Here is a 13122-nt window from a genome sequence, read left to right as displayed (position 1 = left end):
TTTGTATTAATAAAAATAAAAATACCATTTATAAAAATATCATTTAAAAATTTAATAATAAAGATATGCTAAAGCTATCAGTCATATATGATTAACTGTATCCATACTGTTATGTGTAGTCAAGCAGAGTATTGTTTACAAGCGCAGTATTAACCTAATGATACCTGCTGAAGCAGGAACTGAGGACAGCTAACAGGGTTCAAACTAGACTTCCTGCCTTCAGGTTTTCTCCCAAGAGCTATATCCACACGACTGCCAGGATTATCTTCATATCTGGTCAAGTCACTCCTGCTTACAAGATTCCCATAACGCACAACCCACTTGTCAGCTTAATTTTCTAGTCTTTAGGTAACTCACTCCAGTGTTAGCGGCACCCAACACTCACTGCACTTAAAAAGAGCTCTGAAGAGCTAACAGGTAATTCAGCACTAGGCCCTGTGTAAACAACTTCAAATGATTTCTATCAATCATCACAACCACCCTATTGCACAGTTATTATCATTACCACATAAACTCAACCCCCCGTCACACAAAACCTTTTGAAAGCACAGACATGTTTGTATAAAATTTACCAAAAAACATTTTATGCTGCATTTTAAACAGGCCTCACCAAAATGTAAGCATACAGGAAACCTGGAGCTACCCCTGATTATTATTGTCCCCATTTTATTGAGGTCCGGAGAGGTGGGGCCAAAGCATCCACCATGAGGAAGTGACAAAGAGGGATTGAACTCAAGTCTGCCTGTCTTCAGAACCTAAGAGCTTAAATACAGCACTAAGACTTCTTGTTTCCATCTCTTTTCTTCTTCTTATCCTCACCAGATTCCTTTCAGGATCCCACCCTTCCTCCAAAGCCCTACCAAGATGTCAGCCCTTCTTCAAGGCTTTCCTTGACCCTTCTTGGCAAAATGAGATATTTTTAGCTACCCCTATATTTTAAACACAACCACAGTACATACATGAGATAATGTAATTAAAAGAATATGGTTTTTGGAGTCAAACCAAGCTAGTTTGGGGGTAAAAAAAAAATTAACCTCTGAAACCTTCAATTTATTTGTCTTTAATATGGAAGTAATAATTGTTACTATATCTTATGTCCATTCAAGACATACTTACCCAGTGCATGCCAAGTGCGAGGCACAGAGGATACAACTATAAAAACCAGAAGCACCATCCCTTCCCTCATAGAGCTTATCGTCTAGGGAAGGATACCATCAGGTGAACAGATGACAGAAATGTAATGAGAAGAGTCTTTTGAAGAAGACCAAGGCCGAGTATACAAGAACCCAGGGGAAGCACCATGACCTAACTCAGACTGGCGGGGTCAGGTAAGGACAATCAAGATGAGGAGCAATTCAGTGGTAAGTCTCTTAAAAATAAAACAGAGCAAATATTCAAGGCAGATACCTCAAGTAATTTCAATTTAATAAAATACTTCCACTCCACCCACACCATCATCACACGTCCCTCATTTCTTAAGCATTTGAAAATTCCTCTGCATGTCAAGGAGGGGAAACTGATTTTTACAGTAAGTGGGTCACCAAGAATGAAGCTTTGTGTGCTGCTCTGGCCAGTGGGAACCTCCAGACTGAAAGAAGAGGCCAAAGAAATAAAAATCAAATCTGAATGTTTCTCAATCTCTTGTCACAACCATAAGGATTCTTTAACATTTGTTCTTGTTTTCTGCGTTCAAGCATTTCATGACAGAACAAGGAAATCATTTTTACATTTTTCTGGGGGCTGAACTGCTGCATAAAGTGAGAGACAATTGCAGCTTTCAAAAGAGATGCTAATTGCAGCTTTTAAAACATTAGACTCCCTCTAAACACCCATCATCCCCAACCCTACGAGTTCCTGGGTCTTTCTTAAAGGTGCCTGGAGGATGTTGTTGTCCTGTAGGCGTTTGGTCCTACCTAAGGATTTAACAACAGTTCAGTTCTTCAGAAATCATAAGGCCCATTTCTTCAGAACCACTGGAAAGAGGGGCCGTCTTACTTAGACAAGAACTCCCCACAGCAATAGAAAGGCCATATTGGACCAACAAAAGGCAAAAATTCACAACCTCCTCCTTTATTCCACAAAAAATGGGAATTTCCATCTTAATGTAGACTTGCCACCAGCAAGCATCAGGGGTAGGACTCAGAGATGTGCTCTCCCAGAGGTTTTCTAAGCAAAGATAGAGGTGAACAGGAACCAGCTTGGGGAGACCTGCCACTTTTTACTTCCTGGGAGGGTGAGAGGAGGAAAATGTTGTCACGCTGGCAATTCTATTTATAAAGGCTTTTCTTTACAATAAGATGACAAGTTTAAGAGGCAGAAGAGGGGAAGAGAAGCAGCTGCCCACACAGACTATTGCTTTCAATTTAATTATTGGAAAAGCACTCAATTCAGGCCAGAAGAGGGGGAGAGGTGAAAAAAAATAACAAAATATGGACTGAAACCAGCGTCGAGTTATATAAACATGGGGGGAAGGGAAGCAACAATCTAGAGCAAGCCCCATGTTTCTACCAGCAAAGAGGGAAAACGGAGATCCAGGAAAAGTAGTATGTTATTCTTGTCTAGTTACCAATGTTTGTGGTATTCCACTCATAAATGTGAATAACACAAAATCTTCAGCTGTGAAATCTGCCAGATTTTATCATTTTCTGTATATCTATATTTATATCGCTTTTCTGAAAATGGAGCTGCATGCACTCTGGTATAAAAAACAAACTGACCCACCATCAGTGTATGAAAATACTGACAATTGTCAACCCTGCTGGGAAAATATGACTTGTAAACCCAGTTACGAGAATGTCAATTCTCCATCAGTTTCCATCTGCTCCCCAGTTACGCACATTGAAGCTTTAGTCATAGACATAAACCCAGAACAGAGTTGGATTAGAGTCAAGTTAAGGGAGGTGGCTCATTACCTGGAGCCCTAATCCACAGGATCTAAAGAAAAGTTGAAAAGCATCCCTGGTATAAAGTCATATAGGAAAATTTATGTCAAAGACATTTGTGTGATAGAAAAACAACTCTGAAAAGAGGTAGAGATAGGAGTGGTAATAAATCCAACCAGCCCCCCCCCCACGTTTTTTACACATATGCACACCCTGCATCCTCATGTTAGAAAAGTGGCTTCTACACTGTCCTCCAAGGAAAGTGGGTCTCAATGACTAACACCCCATGGGGCTGGGGCTTTGCTGTGTGAGCCACAAGAGGCACACGACCAATGGCTCTTTCCCCTCCAATGGCTCCAGAAAAATGGCTGAGGAAATGTTTGGAGAATAAGAGAAGCCTGCCTGCCTACAGCCCCCCAGGACACCCAGACCTCAATGGTGCCCTGAGCACAGCCAGTGTGACCCCCACACCTCCCGCCCACAACACTGGCTGATATTTCCTGGACCTGCGGGATCTATTTCTCTTTCCTAGTTTGCCCTTGCTCCTCTCAAATGAAAAATTCACATTCTCACAGATCTCACTTTCCTTTGAGGCTATCAAAATATGCAATTAAATTGATCAATATCAGGAGATTTTACCCCAAGAGGGATGACTAATAATTAAAAAAGGGCTTGGTAATCTAAAAGAACTCATGGTTAAATGCATTTGGAGATCTTCTATTAACAGTGATGGCTCCTTTTAAACATCTTCCTGTTTACTTTGCCTTCGCCTCTCACATCCCAGATACTACCTACTTCCTTATAAGCACTTGCCATTTGCCATTCATTCTGACTCAGTTGCCTGCAGGCGGTGACATAGTTAAGAAGCTGAAGCTTAGTCCTAGATTTTTAGTGCAAAGCTCAATCTGCATCTTCCACATTTAAATATTCTAAAATTTATTCCTTAATATATGATGGAGAAAAATTCATAAATTTCTAACCCCACCACACCCAAAGCAAATACCATCTATTATATGACTTTGCACAGATTCCAAATGATTTGAGAACATAACTGAAAAGTAACTTAAGTCAACAGCATCCATCAGGAAGGCAATGAAAATGGATTCCCTTCTAAGAGAAATCACTTTAAGAAGCAGTTGGGGAAGCAGAGGGGAGGGAAGGAGAAGAAAAAGGAGGAAAACCAGATTTCAACTTGGCATTTACTTGAAGAGGAGCCAACAGAATGGTCGTGCATAGACAGTTTCACAGCCCAGAGGGAGGGCATCACTCAGAAGGTTTCCTTGCTGCTATTAAATTTCTTTGGTGGCAGCTTTGGCTGGGAAGGTAAAGCACAAACGTTGCGCTCGGGGTTCTGAGGACCAAGAGGTGGTGTCTGCAAACTTACGGGGATTGACCGGCTCAGGAATCTCGATGACGAGGAGGAGAGGCCTGTGTAGGAGGGTCGAAGGACAGCGGTGTGCTCCTCTGTCTTGGTGCTGAGGGGGGTCGGCTGGCTGTTCAGGGCGTTGCCGCTGCTGCTGTTGCTTCTGCTATACTGGTTGTTGTTGAGCTCAGAGAAATTTCTAGAAGGTGGCTGGGAGCTGCCATTCAAGAGGTTGATGAAGGGGGTAGCTATGAAACCCGCCTTTGAGGATGAGGAGCTCTTTTTGTTCTCTGGATCCTCTGTTGCAGCGTTCAAATTCCCTAGAGAACTGGCTAGCCGGGTGTTTATGGAAAAGCTGAATGGAAAACACAGGTGAGGGGGAAAACACAGACAACAATGTATACTCACAATGAGTTCATGTTTCTAGAACACATTTATGACATTACGGGAACTTGATGAAGACAGTTCTGATCAATGCAGAGGGTGACAGAATAGCTTCTTCCACTTTTTGGAGATGTTATCCCACATGGCCTCTAGTCACACTGTCAAATTCCTCTCTCAAAAGCAGTTTAGACCTAAGAAGCTGGCTAGAACACTTTGCCCAGAGATCCTGAAGTAGAACATCTGGTATTTCTATTTGTCCTGAAGCAGGAAATAAATTCACAGGACTCAAAAATGACAGGGTAAAAGCCAGACTTAAATATAAGATTTAACTTAGAGTTATTCAATCACATGACTCCATCGAATGTCCCTACCCATTTGAGTTCTGCCCACACAGATCCAAGGGGAAATGATAATCCCATATATCATTAGTTTGTGCAACTGAACTGTTTTCTGGATCATGTTTGGGAAGCTTGAAATAAGACTATGGAGACGGATGCTAGCCAGTCTTCCTTCCACATGGAAGGAAGGACAAGAGAAGGCCACAGAGGGTCAGAGAGCTCCTTGTGGGTCCTCTTCTCCCTAGTCCTTGGTTCTGACAAACTTCAATCAAGCTCAATGTCTACGGCAGATTTCCTTTAGCTCCCACCAGAACCTCTGAAGAGAGAGACTAGATTACCTTCTTACACTGGCACCTGTGGACAAAGAGCCTCTGCTGATCCTCTTGGCTGTTGCTGAAGGGGATGATGCCACTTTTGAGGGCTTCAAAGTCAATGCAGATCCTTGTGGGGAAGAACTCAATCTTTGTGGAGGAAAATTGGCAAAGGGTCACAGGAGAGCAATCAAGTAGGGCAAGAAAAACATTAAAGGGGTCACGGCACATCCTAACAGTGGTGACAGCCGTCAACACTAAGAACTTTTCAGACATTAACTCAGCTCATATGACCTAAGAGGGAGCCCAGATTGCATGCTCTTCTTTGCACATGAGGAGGCAGAGGCACAAATCAAAATTCCTTTTCCAAAGTCTCTCGGTAAACAAGTGGCACAGTTGGGATCCAAAGTCTTGCTCTTAACCATGATCCCACTGTGCTTAGTCACTTTCCTTCCCTGCACCTGGCATTCATTCCTTGCCTGTTCTTAGATTCTACTTCTCTATGTTGGAAACCTATCCTCTCTTTCTACCCTGCCATAGCTCTAGGGAAGTCATCATTGCTTCTGATCTTTGACAACTGGTAGCATCTTCTAATCTTATTCCTTAAAATTCAAATTCTGAAAAGACTCCAGAGAAATCTAAAATATCTAATCGTGTTGCTTCACAGTTTAAATCAGGTCATCTTGGGCTTCCCCAGTGGCACAGCCAGTTGAGCGCAGCGCTGTGAAGCTGTCCACAGACTCTGCAGCATGGGTTCGATTCCCAGCAGGCCAGGGAGATTCCCACATGGCGCGGCAGACCTCTCCTGTCACACCCGCTGCTCCCCTCAGCAGTGCTTTTGGTCTGTCTGCCTGTTCTATTGCCCACCCTGTCTCCGGTGAAACCTCTCACCATCCCATGCCTCTGGCCTGTACCCCAGCTATTGTATAAATAAAAAACAAATCTTTTTTCTTTTTTGTGGGACCCTCGCCAGTGGCTGGAGAACAAACCGGCACTGCAGAGGCTGCGGGCAGCCTCACAGCCCTGCACTCAACTGCTGTGCCACCAGGGGAGGCCCAATAAAAAACAAATCTTTAAAAAAATAAATAAATAAATCAGGTCATCTTTCTTGGGTTCCCAGAAAGCCAAAATCCCTTGACTTGACTTATAAAACTCTTCAAAACTTGGTGTTTGAGCAGGTTCCAATGATCTACAATTTTCCACTGGATGCCCCAGTTATACAAAACACCCCAAGTTCCCTGGATAGACTGCCTTCACTGTGATCTAGCATGCAGACACTGCTTCTCCTGTCAGGCATTTTCTCCTCTGCCCCCTCCATTCACCTCTTCTGTTCTGCCTCCAGCTGACTCACTCTTGTTGCTTATCTTCTAATGGACCATCAGCTGTTACCACAGCCAGCAATCCTTTACTGAATCTCCAGACAGGGTAAGCGTCCCTTTTCATTATATATCTCACAGTAAATCACAGTTCTTACTCCACATTTCACTATCTGATATCTGTCTTTTACCCTTGATATAAGCTGCACCAGGAGTAAAGAACTCATTGTCTTTATTCACTGCAATTGCCAATGACTAGCACAGTGCCGGACTCAGTGTGCTCAATAAGCATTGAATGAGTAGACAGAAAGGAAAACTGACTCAACGCTGGACAGGGCCTCATCATGGCTCTCATGCCAAATATGTTTTATCCTGACAAACCACGTAGAGCTGGATCTTGTCTTCCTATCTGCTACAGAAAAACTTCTGTACTTATAGATTCTTTCCTTCACCCTCCCTCCCAACAGCAGCTTAAGCACATGGTTTGCCTTTAAGACAAAAATGGGGAAAAATGAGAAAAGAAAGAAAACAATACAAAAATGGGAAAAGTTGTACAATGAAGGAGCTCAAATTTTAGGAGACATCTAAGTCCTCTCAGAACTGCCTCCACCATACAACTGCCAACCCAGAGCTGACTAACACCAGCAGGGAGAAGTGAATCTTCTCCTTTTTTGCCTATCTCATCAATAGTTTTGGGCAAACATTTCTGCTGTTCTATCAAGGCCTCCATTCTATCAAATGCCACCTAGGAATGTTTAGGTGGCATTTTCCCACAGAGAAATGAAATACAGGGGGACAGAAGACCAAAGGGCTAAGTCTATTGCTGGACTGAAAAGGCACGTGGCAGCGTGACTGTCATTTATTAGTGACCCCACAGCACGCTGGGAGCACAGAGCACGCTGACATCAGTACCGCAGCCACCCAGCCCTGTGGGCACCTCAGGAAACAAAAATCCTTTTCAAAGTGAGCATAAAAAATAAAGCATCTCTGGGCCTTCCCTGGTGGCTCAGGTGGTTGAGCGCAGCGCTGTGAAGCTGTCCGCAGCCTCTGCAGTGCTGGTTCAATCCCGGCCGGCCGGCGAGGGTCTTACATGGTGCGGCAGACTTCTCCTGTCTCGCCCGCTGCTCCCCTCAGCAGTGTATTTCGACAGTCTGCCTGTTCTGTTGCCTGCTCTGTCTCTGGTGAATCCTCTCACCCTCCTGCGCATCTGACCTGTACCCCAGTTCTTATATAAATAAATAAATCTTAAAAAAAATAAAGCATCTCTCAACAATCTCCAACAGAAAGGAAAGCATTTCCAAAGCAAAACACTACTTGAAGTTTGTTTTCAGGGGTTTAAAGGTTGGGGAATGTAGTTAAAAGGTAACGATTATTGACAAGCATCTGGAAGGCCACCCTCACTGGCAGTACCTGAAGGGCTGGGACACTGCTCTAGGATGCCCTTTCATGTCTTCCAACCTGGAAATCAAAGACAAATGCTCACACATCACCAGTTTCTCACATTTAAACAAAGACCAAGACACATCGTATGGAATCAGGCTAGTTAAAACATTAAATTGGTAAAAAAGGAGAAACTTTGCAAATGGTGATCAGTACTCATTTACTTTATACAATAAATCCTAAAACCAGAGAAAATCCATTTTAGTTGTTTTATTTCGTCTCGAATTTCATTTACCTCAAATTGCTTTTTAATCAGAAGATAGTACTGCATCTATTCAAGGTAAACAATGTTTGATCATGATATGGTTAATAAAGACTAATTTCAAAGAAGTGAGAAAATTTCTGAAGATAAAGGGGGAAAAAAGAGAGACTTCTAGGATTTGTGTAGCTGAGATTCTCCCACTTCTTTTGTCTATTTATTTGCCAGTTACCCTCCAACTTATTTCTTCCTCCCTCTCTTGATTTCTGAGGGCTAAAATACAAATCTGCTTGAAATTGACTATAATCGATCTAAAGCAAGTTCTCAGAGTTTCGAGGGACAAAATGATATTTTTCAAGGACTGGTAATGTAAACTGCTCTTGAAGAATCTGCTGTCAGCTTAGGCAAATGAGTACAGCCTTGGAACAGTACTGGGTTTGAATATCAACTCTATTCAACTCCATTCCTCCAGGGAGTGATTTAACCTCTCTAACCTCAAGCAGCCAACTCAAACGTGGGTAGAGATACATACTTTTTGTGTTAACTCAATTAATCCTCATACCCACACTAAGTTCCAGGCTTACTATGCAATTTTACGTAGAAAACAATTAATTCAACTTTGAGCTATAGGAGCCTTTATTTCCCAGGTTAAGAGAACAATATTCAAAGTATCAGGAATGGTGTAACCAGACCAAATTTGATGTAAATGTTATATAATTCTCCCAGATGACACACGAAAGCTAAATTCCCATGTGAGTCTGTGCACATTATCTCACTTGTCAAATGTCCTTCCTGCTATGTATGTCTCTACTTAAAATTCAAACAAAAGCAGTCATTTCCCATTATTTTCATTTGTGAACTTGCTAGTCCATTCATTATAATAGAGAATCTTGATGATAATTACGGTTTTTGCAGCTACATTGGTCCTAGAGCCTTTTTTTAAAACCTCACCTGAACTATGAGCAGGTCTCAAATGTTGAAATCTGACGTCAAATCCCATCAATTGATCGTGATGAGTAACTTCAGATTTCTAAATTAGGATCGTTTCTATCTTTACACACACAGGTAGAATCACAGAAGGTAAACTTAGGTGTTAGGACCTACTAAAACCTGAAAGTACATTTCTGCACTCTGTGAATTCAATGCATAAGCCCCAGCACACTTTTGAGGATTTGCCACATGATAGGAAACCCACTCACAAGAGAAGAGTAGAATTCTAAATGGAATTTGGACGAGTTCCAGAGACAACTAACTGCTTACAAACTGAAAGTGGAATTTTCAGAGATTGAGATGCAGCAGTTACTTTCAATAAGCTTCTAAAACTTTGTTGCTTCCTACAGTAATCAAATTATAAACAACACAAAATGTTAATAAGCCAAAAAAGAGAGATAAACATGGTACTCAGAGATTATTAAAAAGGAAAGATTAAATGTTCAAAACATAAATAGCAGCACAAAATAAATTTTAAAGTTTCAAACGAATCTACCTAAATGCACAGGATGGTGAAGAGCGTGGCTGTCTCTGACTCTTTAAGGCACGTAGTTTATCTCCCTGCGTGATATTATTTTTCATTTCCACATCTTCATCCTTTTCTAAATTATTCTGAAAAAAAAACACATGTTCCATAGAAAGATCATTATGAATAATTTTTCTTTATAGAAGTTTCTTAATAGATTATAGATTATGGATATAACTTATACAGATTATCTTAAATAGCCTAAATATACTATGAATTCAGCAATGTCCACTTTCATACTAAAGAATGCACAACTATTTGCCAGTTAAATATACTTGTGAAATTCCACAAAGAGGCATGGGTATGAATGTGGAGGAATTTTTTATTTTATTAATTTACCATTCGTTTACACAGCTAGAAAATTTCAAGAATACAGCTTCACACCTCAATACGTGCATGTGTTGTATTCACCCATGACCAAAGTTCTAGTGCCATTACATTATCAGAATGACCCCCCCCTTTTTTTGTCACCACTTTCCTGTGCCCTCTGCACCATATATTTCAGAGTCTAAGAGTTATTGTTATGTTTTGTCAGTTGTTTTCTTTGATTATTAATATGCCACAAATGAGTGAAACCGTCAGTAATTCTTTCTTTTTTGACTTATTTTTCATACCATAATCACCACAAGATTCATCTATTTTGATGCAAAAGACAAGACTTCATCCTTTTGAAGAGTACGTTGTTTTCCTCTGAGTAAATATACTGAGTGTTTTGGGACCGTATCTGTTACAGTGAACCACAACCACAGAGACCCTCATATGGACTTAATCATAATTAGACAGGCTGGCTCAACAGACACAGCACAAATAGTTTTCAGAAACTACTAGGGTCCATCTCTGCTCATTCCATGAATTATAAAAACGAAAGATGTAACTTATTAACACCACTTAATATTAGTAAGAGTACTCAAGGGCCTCCCTGGTGGCGCAGCGGTTGAGTGCTGGGTTGCGAAGCTGCCCGCAGCCTCTGCAGCGCCGGTTCGATCCCCGGCTGCTCCCCGGCCACTGGAGGAGGGTCCCGCATGGCGCGCGGACCTCTCCTGCCGCCCGCTGCTCCCCTCAGCGGTGTACTTCGGTCCTTCTGCCTGCTCTGCTTCCCGCTCTGGCTCTGCTGAATTCTCTCACCCTCCCGTGCTTCTGACTGTACCCAGTGCTTGTATAAATAAATACAATAAATAAATAAATCTTTAAAAAAAAAAAAAAAAAAGAGTACTCAAGGCCTTTCCAGAAGGAGTTAAAGAACTGCTCACTCATTTGGGAAAGTGTGTTCCTGCTGAAATAAGTCTTTTGGTTTGGAAAATGTGAGGGCCCTGCTAGATCATTTTGCATGCCAGTTCACACATATTCTTACAACCTGGGAGGGGGAACTTAAAGGTGAAAAAAGGGACGCATTCGTGGAAATTAATAAATTGCCCAATCTCCCCTAAACTCCTCATGAGAGAACTATATTTTATATTCAGATCCCTGTCCCCAGATGTAAATATTCTTTTTAAAACATGCTGTAGCACACTAACACCATACCAAGAAAGAGTATATTTCACCTGGTTCCTCACCTGAAAAAATTAAAGGGTTTGAGCTTGCTAAGTATTCCTTTCACTCATAATTACCTCCTCTCTTGACAGCCATAACTGGTTTCATGAAAAATATACAAAAATAGACTTCCCCTGGCCAATTCCAGTCATTTTTGGTAGACATTCCTGGATCAAAATAACTTTTGGGGTTTAAAAGAATGATTATTGATATGGACAAACTTTCTCTTGATCTTTGACCAATACTTTTTTAAATGATTTTTTAAAATTTTCTATTGCTTTCAGAGTTTATTGGATCATGAAACCATTTGGTTTATTCATGACTCCTATAATCTTTGGCATCACTGATGGCCCAATGCTCTCCAAAATTTTGGCAATTTTTTTTCTAGGGGTTCTCAAGAAATATCTAAGTTCTATACTTCCCTGGGTTTAGTGTAAAATGTATTGACCACATTAAAAGACTATAAATTAGTTCAGAAAATTAAGACTCCTTCTAGTTTGCTGCTTAAATCTCAGTATGAAGAAACCACATGACAGACTAGATGGAAATATGAAATTTTAATCAAACATCTTTTGCTAAAATACTCTTCAGTTTGATCCCTACTTTAGAAAACATATGCATACTCCCAATTGTTATCTGTCGAAAATCCACTAAACATCTCTAATAACCTACTTCAGGTTATTATGAATTGTTAATGACATAATATATGTATATGCTTTTATTGCTAAATTAATATATTTTAGATGTTATGATTTTATATAAGTAAAATTTAATTATTTAAAGTTTATAAAAAGTCATAAACTTTATTATAAAAGTGAGTACTCAAAAAGTGTGTGTGTGTGTGTGTGTGTGTGTGTTCAGTCCTTGCCACTTTCATTCAGTTCCACAGTTACATCTGGGGCTCAGCAGGCATTTCTTGGGTAAAAAGATCTCATCTCACTACTATAGTCCTCAGTTTAAAAGAGACATACAAGCACATGGTCAGTGGGAAAGAAGGCAAAATGAAGATGAAAGTTTCCTAAAGAAAGCAATGCCTTAGGGCCTCCCCGGTGGCACAGTGGGTTGAGTGCAGCACTGTGAAGCTGTCCACAGCCTCTGCAGCGCGGGTTCAATTCCTGGCTGGCCAGGGAGCTACCCACGTGGAGCGGCAGATCTCTCCTGTCTCACCCGCTGCTCCCCTCAGCAGTGTATTCAGTGTATTTCAGACTGTCTGCCTGTTCTGCTCCCCACTCCGTCTCTGGTGAATCCTCTCACCTGCCCATGCCTCTGGCCTGTACCCCAGTTCTTGTATAAAAATATAGATCTTAAAGTTAAAAAAAAGAGATAACTTAAAAAAAAAAAAAAAAAGAAAGAATGCCTTAGCTGAGTCTTCAAGAATGAGGGCAAGTGAAACAGGCCAAGGTCACAGGAAGGAAATCCTGCCAAAGAATACGAGTGACAGGATCACAGAGCTTTAAAGTCAGACAATTTCCTTTGGAGCTATAGACAGTGGCCTGTCCATAGGTCGCCAGGAATAGCCCATATGATTTATTGTGGTCCAGGCAACCCGAGGGGAGGATCCCTTATTACCCAAGGAATTTAGCATGGAACAGAAATCAGGCAAACCTGAGGACAGGGCTGCTAAGAGGCTGGTACTCCTGAAATCAGCATGGTACACCTGAGAAGCTTAGCTTACCCAGCCCCCCTTACCAGGCTGGACAGCTACCGGTTGCTTTTATTCCTCAGGGCAGGACCAGCACACAGCCAGTGTCTCCAGAATGTGAGAAGAGGCCAAGAAGCATGTTAGCCTCCATGAGAGGGGCAGAGAAAGCTTCTTGAAGGAGAGACCCCCAAATCAGTTCAT

General features: G+C 41.4%; 1 protein-coding gene across 4 annotated transcripts in view; it reads right to left on the bottom strand.

The window, feature by feature from the left end:
• Nucleotides 1-13122, bottom strand: part of CDC14A (cell division cycle 14A) — a 191020-nt gene that overhangs the window by 40433 nt on the left and 137465 nt on the right. For 2 of the 4 annotated variants that reach the window (XM_037500699.2, XM_054691664.1), the window contains 4 exons: nt 9720-9835; nt 8005-8052; nt 5306-5428; nt 4267-4600 (listed from right to left, as the gene is read on the bottom strand). In XM_037500699.2, coding sequence (XP_037356596.1) covers nt 4267-4600; nt 5306-5428; nt 8005-8052; nt 9720-9835 — 621 coding nt within the window. Of the gene's footprint in view, nt 1-4072; nt 4601-5305; nt 5429-8004; nt 8053-9719; nt 9836-13122 lie in introns of those variants that run through there. The other 2 variants (XM_037500698.2, XM_037500697.2) reach the window with 1 other exon arrangement.

The sequence above is a fragment of the Talpa occidentalis genome, unplaced genomic scaffold (assembly GCF_014898055.3).
Source record: "Talpa occidentalis isolate TD23 unplaced genomic scaffold, MPIMG_talOcc4v2.1 talOcc4.9, whole genome shotgun sequence".
Taxonomy (NCBI): domain Eukaryota; kingdom Metazoa; phylum Chordata; class Mammalia; order Eulipotyphla; family Talpidae; genus Talpa; species Talpa occidentalis.
Note: the sequence above shows the minus strand (reverse complement) of the source record. Positions and strands in the feature narration are given on the sequence as shown.